General features: G+C 38.7%; 1 protein-coding gene across 2 annotated transcripts in view; it reads right to left on the bottom strand.

Moving 5' to 3' along the window:
• Window positions 1-12,899, bottom strand: part of NRG3 (neuregulin 3) — a 1,067,906-nt gene that overhangs the window by 196,621 nt on the left and 858,386 nt on the right. The window contains exon 4 of one of the 2 annotated variants that reach the window (XM_089683345.1): window positions 9,575-9,598. In XM_089683345.1, the coding sequence (XP_089539471.1) occupies window positions 9,575-9,598 (24 nt within the window). Of the gene's footprint in view, window positions 1-9,574; window positions 9,602-12,899 lie in introns of both variants that reach the window. The other variant, XM_089683344.1, reaches the window with a different exon arrangement.

The raw sequence follows: 12,899 nt of genomic DNA, 5'->3' as shown, positions 1-12,899 counted from the left end.
AGAGTCTTCAATCAGAGAACAGCTGATGTCTTTAAATCTACCCACCCTCCCTTCCTTCCTTTCTAATTTTTATTTGGTAGTTCAGATATATTAATAGATAAAAAGTCAGGGTCAAGTATGTGTATACAAAGGAGCATGGAGAAGCTCTTGTCCATAATGGGCATTGTATTGACACAGCTCCAGATGATCCACATTGGCTCACAATTGATATAAATTTCAGAAATATTTAGACAGAATAAAGATGAATAAAGCACCCGGACCAGATGGCATACACCCACGTGTCCTTAAAAAATTGAGTTAATTTCAAAGCAATTGTTTCTCATTTTTAGGGACTCTTTAATGACTGGCATAGTACCACTGGATTTGCATAAGGCCAATGTGGTGCCTATATTTAAAAAGGGGTCAAAATATTTACCAAGTAATTATAGACCTGTTAGTTTAACTTCTATAGTTGGGAAGATACTGGAGAGTTTAATAAAAGACCACATAGATGAGTTCTTGCTGGAAAAAAATATGTTAAGCAACAGACAGCATGGATTCATGAAGACAGAAGTTGTCAAACAAATCTGATTGATGATCAAAACCTTGGACAGAGGGGGGATGGTGGACATGGTATACTTGGATTTTGCAAAAGCATTTGACACAGTTCCCCACACACGGCTAATGTGTAAGGTAAAGTCTACAGGCTTGGAAAAATCCATATGTAAATTGATAGAAAACTGGCTAAAAGATTGTATTCAGAGAGTAGTGGTTAATTATTCATACTCTGAATGGTCTAGGGTTGTCAGTGGTGTACCCCAAGGTTCATTGTTGAGACCCTTACTTTTTAATATATGTATATAAACGATATAGGGTCTGGGATAAAAAAAATATTTTATATTTGCAGATGACACCAAGCTGTAAAGTGGAATAATGTCCATTAAGGATGTCTCCTACTTACAAGCCGACCTCAATGCACTGTTTAATTGGGCAACTACATTGTAAATTAGGTTTAATGTTGACAAATGTAAGGTTATGCACTTGGGGGGCTAAGAATATACATGCATCATACATACTAGGGGGAGTACAGCTGGGGGAATCAATGGTTGAGAAGGATCTGGGAGTTTTGGTAGATCACAAGCTTAATAATGTCATGCAATGCCAATCTGCGGTTTCTAAAGCGAGCAAAATCCTCTCTTGTATTAAGAGGTATAGACTCCAGAGAGAGAGATATCATTCTACCCCTGTACAAATCATTAGTAAGACCTCATCTGGAATTTGCAGTTCAGTTTTGGGCTCCAATTTACAAAAAGAACATTGGGGAACTGGAGAAAGTACAGAGAAGGGCAACCAAACTGATAAGAGGCATGGAGGAGCTCAGCTATGAGGAAAGATTAGAGAAACTGAATGTATTCTCTCTGAGAAGTGGAGATTAAGGGGGATATGATCAACATGTAGAAATACATCAGTGGTTCATATAGTGAATTCGGTTTAGAATTATTCACCTTGAGGTGATCACAGAGTGCAAGGGGGCACCCTTTACGTCTGGAGGAAAAGAAATGTATTCTCCAAATACGGAAACGGTCCTTCACAGTAAGAGCTGTGAAAATGTGGGATAGACTCCTTCAAGAGTTGGTTCTGGCCAGCTCAGTGGATTGCTTTAAAAAAGGCCTGGATTCTTTCTTGGATACACAGAATATAACTGGTTACTATCATTTATAGGTAAAGTTGATCCAGGGAATATCCAATTGCCTCTCGGGGGATCAGGAAGGATTTTATTCCCCTGCAGGAGCAAATTGGATCATGCTTTGCTGGGTTTTTTGCCTATCTCTGGATCAACTGTGGGTGTAGGATTATAACGTTTTCTTAATGGTTGAACTGGATGGACTTTTGTCTTTTTTCAGCCAGACTAACTACAGTATGTAGTTATTGTCATTCTGCTGTGGACTGTTTCAGGTTGAGATATAAACCAAAGCACCTGGTGGGTTTCAAGGTCCTATGAGCTGGGGATAGGCAGCCAGGATATATGCTTCCTGAGGTAAGCAGTCTTTCAGGAACAGATACCAAATCCAGTGATATTAGTGGCACACAGTGAAGGTGTTTATTAGTGCTATTCACAAAAGACTATATACAAAGTGCTGTACAGTGAGTACCCAAAATAAACAGCTATATTTTTCTTGTTTGATATTTCTTTGCCCTGTGTCCTGGCTCTCACTACACAGTAATGCAGGTCCTAACTATCAGACTGATCAAGCTTACCGTTTGTCAGCCACAGCATACACAGCTAGTTAGTTTCTACCAACCTTTCAGTTCTCCAGACTAGACTTGTCTGATCCCCAGGCCAAGAGCTCTGGCTACAGGTCCCAAGTGGATTTAGTTGCCTATGGGGAGAGAGGTAAACCATGCACTGGACCTCATATCAGAGATCCCTAAAGGTATAGGTTAGGAACCTGGGAGATCTATAAACCCTAAACAGGACTTTCCCAGGGTTCCTTTGGGGCACTCTGCCACAGTCCCTTAAGGTGGTTCTAGTAGTAAAATGTGAATTATTAGGAACCCATCTTATGCACAATTGTTCAGTGACAGTGAACTCGGGTCAAACATGGGAGTATCTGCAATCACTGGTGCAATTGTCTCCAAGTTGGTGTTGTGTAGTTGGAGCCCTACCTTATGGGTTTATGCAGGTACTCTGTATAAATGCCTACAAGGACTTTGGCACTCCATTCATATTGTATTGAATGTCATTTGGCTATTTATATTTTGTTAATAAAGGGCTGCTCTGGACATAACTTCTACTGGTGTCTTGTGTGGGTTATTCAGGTGTTTGGCATGTTGTCATGTACTGTAGAGTTGTGGTCAGGCAGTATGAGACCCAATTTCATATTTATTACCTAGATATGCTAACATTTAGATACTGTATCACTATATGATGTATGAGGCATAGTAGCTAAGCCCAATTTAAAAACAGTAGTAGTGATGATTTCCTCTCATACTACCTACAGAGAAGATAATATCTTTATTATATCCTACTATATCAAAGCCGTGTCCTTATTTAACCGCTAGGTCCTAAGATATCCTTACACTAAATATTTAATTCTCCAATGCATAAAAAAAAAAATGAAAAACACACATAAACTAAAAGTAGAACCCATTCTTGTCTTTCACACACAATACACTATTTGCTGCCTTTTGTGAACTAGCCATACTGCCTTTTACACCAAATAGCCTCCACAGTGGAGGTCATTATGTAGTATAATGTAAAATACTTTTTATTCTTTTTACCCTGCTGGAAAGCATTTTAGTTCAATTTGTTTGATTTAAACTGTGAACCAAAAAAGTATTGAGTATTTGGCAGGAAAAACTCTTAAAGTACAGGACATTCTTTTCATCTTATTGTAAATAAGTCTAAATCTATGCTTTTTATTTATTGTCACAAAAGTCAGATCAATATCTGATTTTCTAGAGTTGCTGTTCTATTTTCTTTAAGAATTTTCACCGGTTTTAAGACCAGATATTTCTCTTCATGTGTCGGCACTTATATTAACAAGTTTTAAAGTACACCTCTAACCTAAATCTAAACTTTGGTTTTCTAACATGGATTCATAAGCAGTTTAATTATGACAAAGCAAATCAGTAAAACAATGTATCTAATAAACACTTCCTTACATGTGACAGTGCCTAGGCACATTCCCTACTTTGAGTCTCTCAGGAGCCTGTCAAGAGTTTGCCCTACCTATGTCCACTTCTTATTAATGATAAGGTCATTATATGATATGGTCTAGGAAAGGTAAATGTGGAACGGGCATAAAAAAAAACAACAGGAAATCACAAATCATTTTTGCTGTTGTAATAATAGTTTAGAGTATAAGGTTTCCAGGTCTCGGCCCATTTTAAAGGAAGCCTACCACAAAAGGGTTCCCTACCACCTATCAGAATGACCCACTAGCTTCAATATTGTATAGGTTCCATGAAAAAAGCAAACAACAACAATGGAAGTCCCTATTTGTTTTGTAGCTTTAGATAGAATGTGAGAGAGTCAAGATTTGTCTCTGACCCCTGCTGAAGAGATTTTTTCTCTCTTCCTGCCACTATGAAATCTTAACAAGAAATGGGGATGTTACAGTTTTTGACAGCTATGACAAATGGAGGAAGAAAAGGGAATGCTTTGGTGCACACAACTGTGTAGCACAAGTGTGAGGTGATGTGAAGCACACAAAGGATAGCTTTGCCTGCGTTATCAACAAGTGGAAAACCAAAGCCACCTAATGGGAGTAAACCAACTTACACTCCTAGGTTTTTCCTCTGCAAATATGCCTAAAAAGCAGTGGATCTAGACACCATCAAGAAATGCTTAAAATAGTTGACCAGTTCCTCAGAGTGAATCATATGGGCCAATGCTTGGATGGTGATAATAGTTCCAACAAACACATTTTCTTGTATCAGGGTGCAGCAAAATTTCCCCCTTTAAAGCTTCTCCAAAACATTTCTCCTCTTCACTGTCAACACCCCAACACTCCTCCTCCTTGTAATCCCACATACCTCCTGCTGCCTTGGGATAACATATCCCATGAAGATGGAGGGCAAGGAAGGCCTTCTGTGCAAAATAATGGTGCTGGCTTTAGACTTTACAGTCAAAATAATAGAGCCTGGATACCTGCCACTGTGGTATAACACAGGACATATTAAAAGAGTGCAATAGCAGTCCAATTTGGATGGATTCTAGGAAGCCTTTAATAGCAAGAGGAGCAACCTGCATTAGGAGTCCGTATAAAATGACTGATAAATGCATCTGTGGGGTAAAAAGAGAAGGAAGGGGCACATTAGCAGGCCACAAAAACATGGTTGCCATGTGCCTAGAGGAGGAGGAGAAGAAATGGGCCACATTAGGAGTCCATTGAAATGATTAATATGTGTGCCTGCTGGATAAGAAGAAGGAAAGGGTACATTAGCAGTACTTGCATGCAGAATGATGTTCTGTGCCTGACAGGATTAAAAAGAAAAATAGTGTTTTGCCCACTTTACTATCGCCTGTGCCATTTACCACTGTTGAGGTGAAAAAAACATCTACTAGCCATATGCAATTAATTTTGGTCTGAATATAATTTTGGAATAATTTGTTGTTATTTGGGAATTCAGATGTGTCCAAATCTCTGAATAAAATAGTAACAAATTCCATTGAAATTCAGTTAGTTTCATTTTGTATATTCATTTTGTAATGAATTCAAAATTTCAGAACAATTCAGATTGATTGAAAATTAATTGAATGTAGCTGGATGTAAAAAACACAATTGCCGTAAGTAAAAAATTCAGGAAAGAAACTGCATGGTTCCCCTCCATCTATATTAGGCCCTTCGGGTCTGGTATGGATTTTAGTGGAACTCCACACCAAAATCTTTTTAAAAATGGGGTGGCGTTTCCCGCCTCAAAATTTATACCACACCCTTATCTGAGCATGCAGTCTGGCAGGCCAGGAAAAAGGAGGGGAGGCGAGCACCCCCTTCCTGAACCACACCAGATCACATGCCCTCAACATGGGGGGTACTTTGGGGTGGGAGATGGTGACATCATCTGGTGTTCCCCATCCTTAGTTGTAAGAACTGTCAGATGGCAAAGATGTCAGGAGAAGGGAACCTTCGTTGGGTGCAGAGCTCTTTTTTTTTTTGGTTAGTGGCTGGCCTTCATTGTGATTGACATTAAATCTACCTCGGATATTTATTTTTTGTTTGTTAAATAAAGTCAAAACAGTGAAAAACTGTTCTTGTGTTTTTACTCACTTTTTTGGTGAATGAGTAGGGGAACTGTGTACCCCCATACTCATTCACATGGGGGGTGCGATCTGGGGGCCACTTGTTAAAGGGGGCTTCCAGATTATGATAAGTCACCCCTGCACCCCCACAACTATTGGGCCAGGATAGTGGGGAAGAGGCCCTTGTTCTCATCAACATGGGGACAAGGTACTTTAAGGGAATTCCCCCCTACCCCTAAGTTCCCCCCCATTTTTAAGGACATGAGGCCTGGTATGGTTCATGAGGAGGGGGAGCTCACTCATTCCCCCCTTTCCTGGCATGGTCAGATAAGGGTTTGGTATGCATTTTGGGGGAACCCCACACCATTTTAATTAAAATTTTGCCATGAGGTTCTCCTAAAATCCATACCAGACCTGAAGGGCCGACACACAGTTGTTTTCCAGAATTTTTAATTGCCACCAATTTTTTTTTAGGTTCAGCTGTCAGTGGGAAACCTTGGTGAAAGCTGAAGAGTCATTGGTTGTTAAAATGTGGTGGCTTGCTTGCCAGGCCTCTCCTTAACAACCAGCTATTCTTCAAATAGAATTCAGACAGGTCGATCAATTTTTGACCGATTTTTAAATTCTAATCATTCCAAAAATTTTAAATTTGTTAGAAACTGAATGAAAAGAACTAAACTAAATGAAATGAAATGAAACAAAAGCTAATTCTGAAAATTAATAATGAAACAAAATTAGTAACATAACAAATATACCCGAAATTAAACTAAAAAAAAAAATTCCATTCTGCACATGTCTAGCAACTACCTGGACTCTTTGCAGACTGGTTCTCTAAAAAATGTAAGGGTTAATGGAAGATTTGGAGAAATTTGGGTAACCTACGTCCGTAGGATTCTATGTTTAATTTTTGCTACTGTCTGTCTTTCCATTTGGTTTCCTGCCTGGATTTGCTGTTGCCTCTGTGTTCTGGAAGGGTGGGCAGCCTATTTTATTTTTGCATAGGGACAAGGTGGAGTATAAGTCTCTCATATAATTAATTAATTTTTAAAGGAAGACATGGGGAAAGTTAGGCAGTCTTTTCTATAGGATTCTTTGTTTAATTTCTGGTGGTACCTGCATTTCCTCTTGGCTGTAGAAATTTCCTGCCTATATTTGCTGCTGTCTCTGTGTTGTGAAAGCATGGGCAGCTTATTTTATTTTTTTCATAGGAGGTGGAGCATAGGCCTATGTTCAACTTCACGTGTAAATAAGTAAGAGGTACTTAGTGTCCCTACTTTTTCACAAAAAAATACAATAGTGAATAAACACACACACAAGCATTTGACAAGTTTTTGAAAAAAAAAAAAAAGCCAAAACATCCAGCTTAAAAAATTAATTGTCGATCATGATGTCCAGTGATGCAGATCCTCATCAACTAAAACAAACAATGTCCGCCAATCTCTGTACCTGTGAATCCAACAATGTCTGCCAATCTTGTACCCACCACTTCCTTAACATCCTTTAACAGGGACAAAGCTGTCATATATGGTAGAAATACCATTACCATATATGACATTCAGCACTAGCTAAATGGATAAATAGTTAGGTGTATGGACAAACGCCCAAATCAGCAAAGTTTGGTCTGAACTTATCAGCCTGTTACCGTATACCATGCTCCCACCCACAAGATAATAAGATTTTGTGTTACATTTCTTAGGGTAATGAAAAGGGCCAAGTTAGGGAAGGTAAAAACATAACGGTAGAGTTAGTTTTAAGGCTGAATGTAGGTTGTATTAATTGTTACATTTTAGTATTAGTTTGGTTAGGACTTAATTGTAAATGTTGGGAAGATTAACAGTTAAGGATTCATTTTTAGGGTTTGATGAAAAGCCAAGTTAGGGGGAGGAACAGAGTTAATTATTTATTTGGAATCACAAATTAAAATTAGAGAGTGAAGAGCAGGTGAAGCATAATAGAGCAAAAGTAAAACATAGGCAATCACATTTAGCACCATTGTTAGGTTTCTTGGTCATGTAAAAATACTTTGCTGAATTTTCAGACAATTTTTTCATTTTTTTCAAGATTTCTTCACAATTACATCGAAATGTCAAACCCATCAAAGTAAATTATTTCTGACTTTCTATGAAGATGTCAAACATATAGCAACAGTTGTCAACTATTTTTCCAACAAAGAATACATGAAGTATTGCTAAACAAGTTAATAAGGAGTGTAGACCAAACAGAATAAATAGTATAGTCCATAACCCTGTTTTCAGCCATATTGAGGATGACTTCCTGTCTATGGAGACAAGCAAATGCCTGCCAGCCAAGAGCTCTTGCTGGTAAACTTTGATAATAAATATAAAAAAAATGTTGCCTTATAACTATTGTTTTTTCCCAGGATAGGCTGTGTACATTTTTACTGTACTGCAAAGCCAGTGACCTGCAGCTCTCTGTGTATGTCAAACTTATAATGTCTATAAGTATCAATGTAAAGTAGATTTCCAAATTACAGGTCTTTTACTTAATATGCATCAAAGTATAACTTATAAAGACAATTTTTTTTGCAGCTTTGGATAGAGTAGAGAGGGAATAGAACACCTCTCAGTTGTTTTTTTTTTTGCCATCTCAGCCCTCATTAAGGAGATTCACCCTACTTGCTATTTGCTGTTAGCACCAAAAGTGAAAGAAAATTCTAAATTTTGAGCTGTCACCAGAATTGGGATAGAGTGGAAATCTTCCAATGCAGACACTAGTTATGGAAACCCTGGTGACGACCTGGGATTCTTCTACTTTGGAGTAATTTCCTCTCACTTTTTGCTATAGATGATAAAAGATACTAATAGGGGTCATAACTGTCCCTTACTCTATTCAAAATTTATAATGCCTTTAGTTTTACTTTGAATTAGGCGTATTAGTAACTTTTCAAGTCTGCATATCATAAAAAGGTAGCTCCCAAGCTCCTGTCAAGTGACTGTGCCTAAGCCATGAGGACGTATCTAGAATAATATCACCCATTTGTTGTTGGCAGGATAGAGCAGTTCTTCTGTCTCAGTCGAAGGTAGGAGGCAGCATCAGGAAACTAATCTGTGTTCAGTATACATGGCCACTAAAGAATTCTGAATGAACACCAATAATTACATGAATAAATGAATGTGACAGCTTTGAGGAAGTATACTAGTCCATGAAATAGATGCTGACCCTGGTGATACCAACAAAAATTTCACCATCCTTCAGGGAAAAATGTAGACGAAGGACGGAGTACCATTATTTCTTTGAAAAGTTAAATATCTGCAAGTGTTATTCTTACACTTTGCTAAGTAGGCATGCAGTTACATCTAGTACTAGGACTGCTTTGAAGTCACAAACATTCAGATGAGAGATTTAATTTCCTGACACATTATGTTAATAATAATATAATAGAAAATTTACATTGGTGTAATAAGTGTTCAGAAAACTTTTAAAATAACAATGACTGTACTGTAGACTTTGAACGCAGAAAAGTTTATTTACAGTTTATAGTGTTTAAAGTGTCTCCGTCATGAGAAAAGAATGGAGGCTGCCCATTGCTGATTCGCTTTTGAAAACACCAGTGCCTGGCTGTGTATAGCATAGGTTTTTTAGAGTTACATACTAAGCATGCTGAAAGTACTTATCTCTATACCTGTTTGAAGTCAGCAACTCGCCTCATCAGCATGACAGTCAGAGAAACATCACTCTAAAGAAGAGTTCAGCAAAGGCAGTCTCCATTATTCTCTAATGATGGAGCCTATTTAACGCCTCAATTCCAGCAACCTAACTTGACAATATGTTTTACAATCTGAACCCTGAAACGGAAATGTTATAAAAATAAAAATAGCATCAACTTACCCATAAATTCAATTCCTAAATGGTCTGCTACACCATGGAAAATATGCAAAAAAAAAAAAGAAAGACAAAATTAGGATCAATATTTGTTAAAATAATAATGTAACAAATCCTTATACTGTGGGGAGGGAAAATGTTCTCAACATAGCATGGCACTCTTTTTTTCTTAAAAAATAATAATTATGCTTAACCTCCCTAGAGGTCTGATTATGTCAGTATTTCTGTGCTCAAAGCGGTACATTTTTTGCATGGAAATATGTTGGTTTTTTTACTGTAGCCCTGTAATTCTAAGGAATAACTCATGGAAGTCTGTCCAAAATAGAGTATGGTAAACATCCCGAGCATGATAACATTTGAAACACGAAATCATAAATTATAATATAATAAATAATCATAAAATAATGATATAATAATAAATTGAATTCAATAATGTAATCAAACCAAAAACACTGAAATGTGAAATAGAGTGACAAGTTCGCACATCACTGAAGTTAGTCACAAAATCGTTTTCAGTGTCTGATGACGAATTTCCCCACGAATCATTATCTTATGGTGAGCATTCCATGCAGAAAGCAAGTGGTTTTGAATGTCATAAGCAGTTTAAAGAGGAGCAGGAAGATGTCCACAATGATGCAATAATAGTCAGTTTACATTGTTACTTGGAAATTCTGAAAAGGTTATGGGAATCTGTTTGGAGGAAAGGACTGGATCTCTGGCCTGAAAAGTGGATTCTCGACCACAATAATGCTCCTGCACATAATGCATTAAGTGTTTTTCAAGTTCCTGGCCCTGAAATTCATTCCAAATCTTGACCAACCACCTTAGTGCCCTGACTTAGAACCTTGTGACTTTGGCTGTTTCCAAATGTAAAAAAAATGCTTTAAAAGAACACAGATTTGATGACATTCTGGATATCCAGTGTACTGCAATATAGAGACAGCACAGCGTTCCAGGAAACAAATTCCGTGAATGTTTCCGGCAGTCTCACAGTTGTCTAGAAAAGTATGTCTGTTTTACAAGGGGACTACTTTGAAGGACAACAGCCGCTAGGGCAGGGGTTGAAAAAGCCGCTCGCCAAATGCGAGGAGAAATTCCTCTGTGGCGAGCTGCGAGCAGCGAGCACAGATGAAGCATGGAGCGACTGCACCTGTGCTCCAAGCCTCATTGTGAAGCTGAGTTCCGGTTTACAACTTCGGGTTTCCTGCTTCTGCGGCACCGCCGCTGAGGGTACAGGTGCAGGAGAGGTCCACTCTCCTCCGCTGAGAGGAGACACCCTCTCCACCGCCGCGGGGGACTCGGAGGGACTAGGAGTAAATACTGTATACAACATGTCATATCACTATAATGGAGTACAGGGGAGCTGGGATATACATACTGTATACATGTCATATCACTATAATGGAGTACAAAGGAGCTGGGATATACATTACTCAGTAATGTATATTCCAGCTAACCTGTACTCCATTATAGTGATATGACGTGTATACAGTAATGTATATCCCAGCTCCCCTGTACTCCATTATAGTGATGACATGTATACAGTAATGATTACTGTATACATGTCATATCACTATAATAGAGTACAGGGGAGCTGGGATATACATTACTGTATACATGTCATCACTACAATGGAGTACAGGGGAGCTGGGATATACATTACTGTGTACAGTTTTATATTTTGGACTCTTTATTCTAAAGAATAATGTAATTTCAGATGCGTTAAGGGGGCGTGGTTGGGGGGGCAGGGGTGGGGTTTGGGGTGGGACGGGGGTGGGGTTGGGGGCAGACCTGGGCAAGATTGGGTGGGGCAACTGGTGGAGAGTACGTTTTTTGTGACTGGCTAGTAGGTCTGGACTCAAAATTTTAACCCCTGTGCTAGTGTATAGGTAAGCAAACATTTTTTCTTTTTTTACAATTTATTCCAGAAATTAAATTGTCACACCTAGTATGTTGCCAATATTTTACACTGAACATGAAAGTGGTTCAAAAATCACCTTACCAGTTCATCATGAATAGGATAGCAAATTACTTATCCTTAATAGGGAACATACAGTAGGTGTGTAGCACATAACGTTCCTTGCTTGTACACTGTTTTAGGAACCAATACTGCTGAATAACCCAATACCCAATATTTGTGCTTATCTGTGTTTTGCTTAGGTGCCCATTTTTGGGTGACCACTCTGAAAGCATCCTTCAATTCTAAAGGACAATGTTTGTCCTAGCTTTTATACTCAGTGGAAACTCTTCGTAAATCAATTATAGTTATATCTCAAAGATGCCAAAAGCTGCTAACAGTTCACCATATTTATTTAAAACATACATCTATAGCATGCAAACGTCTTGGCCTTATCCTATTATGTCAATAAAACAGTAAAAGTATGATATTTTTCAAAGGGCAATGTATTTCACAATACATAGCTCATAATAGACAAATACATAGTAGCTGTTACCCTTGTAAATTCAGCCACTTTTTGATTAATTAAAGCCTAAATCGAACTATTCTTAAAAATGCCCCCTCCCCCCCCCTTTCCTTCCTATTTTGCCTAACCTGTATATAAAAAACAAATGTGTGTACTTTTCACCCACTCTGGTTTGGTCATGTGACCCAAGAGCTCCAGCTCAACGAGCACTTGACAATGGCTGGAAACTATGGAAACCACAATGTCATCCATAGCCATCCATAGCCATTGATGGCACTCCCTTTTCTCCACTGGAGTAGCCACTCACTGACACAGGGGAGCCAGAGCTGTGAGATCACATGACTGAACCGGAGAAGATTCAAAAATGATGCTGTAAGTACACACTTTTTTTATACATGTTTGACAGAATAGGCAAGAGGAGGGGGAGAAAAACATTTTAGCAGTGGATTGATTTAAGCGTTTACCAAGCCAACATTATTATCAAGCAGGTGATATACCAAATTAAATAGGGACATAAATAATTGAAAATACATGGTTTGTATTTTAAAGTGGTTTTAAAGGCTGAAGGTCCCCCCCCCCAACACTCACCTGAGCCCCCTCTCAATCCAGCAATGTGCACAAGAGCCTTGGTTGCCCAGGTATCCCTCTCCTCATAGGCTGACAAAGCAGCAGCCAATCACCCAAAGAGGAGAGAAGAGGGGGGAGGGGCCAAGCTGCAGCTTTATGTGTCTTATGGACGCTTAGAGCAGGGCTTGGCAGTGAGCATCCACCAGTGTTCCCATAGCAAGCGGTGTGTAACTGGGGGCACTGGTCAATGGGGAGGAGCCAGGAGAGCCAGTGGAGACCAGAGGATTGGGGCTGCTCTGTGCAAAAAAATTGATTGCTGTAATTGAAAATGTAACATGCCT

This window comes from Staurois parvus, unplaced genomic scaffold, assembly GCF_062004578.1.
Source record: "Staurois parvus isolate SC_StPar_1 unplaced genomic scaffold, SC_StPar_1.0 ptg000306l, whole genome shotgun sequence".
Lineage (NCBI taxonomy): Eukaryota > Metazoa > Chordata > Amphibia > Anura > Ranidae > Staurois > Staurois parvus.
The sequence above is the reverse complement of the archived record's forward strand: the minus strand, read 5'-3'. Positions and strand labels throughout refer to the sequence as shown.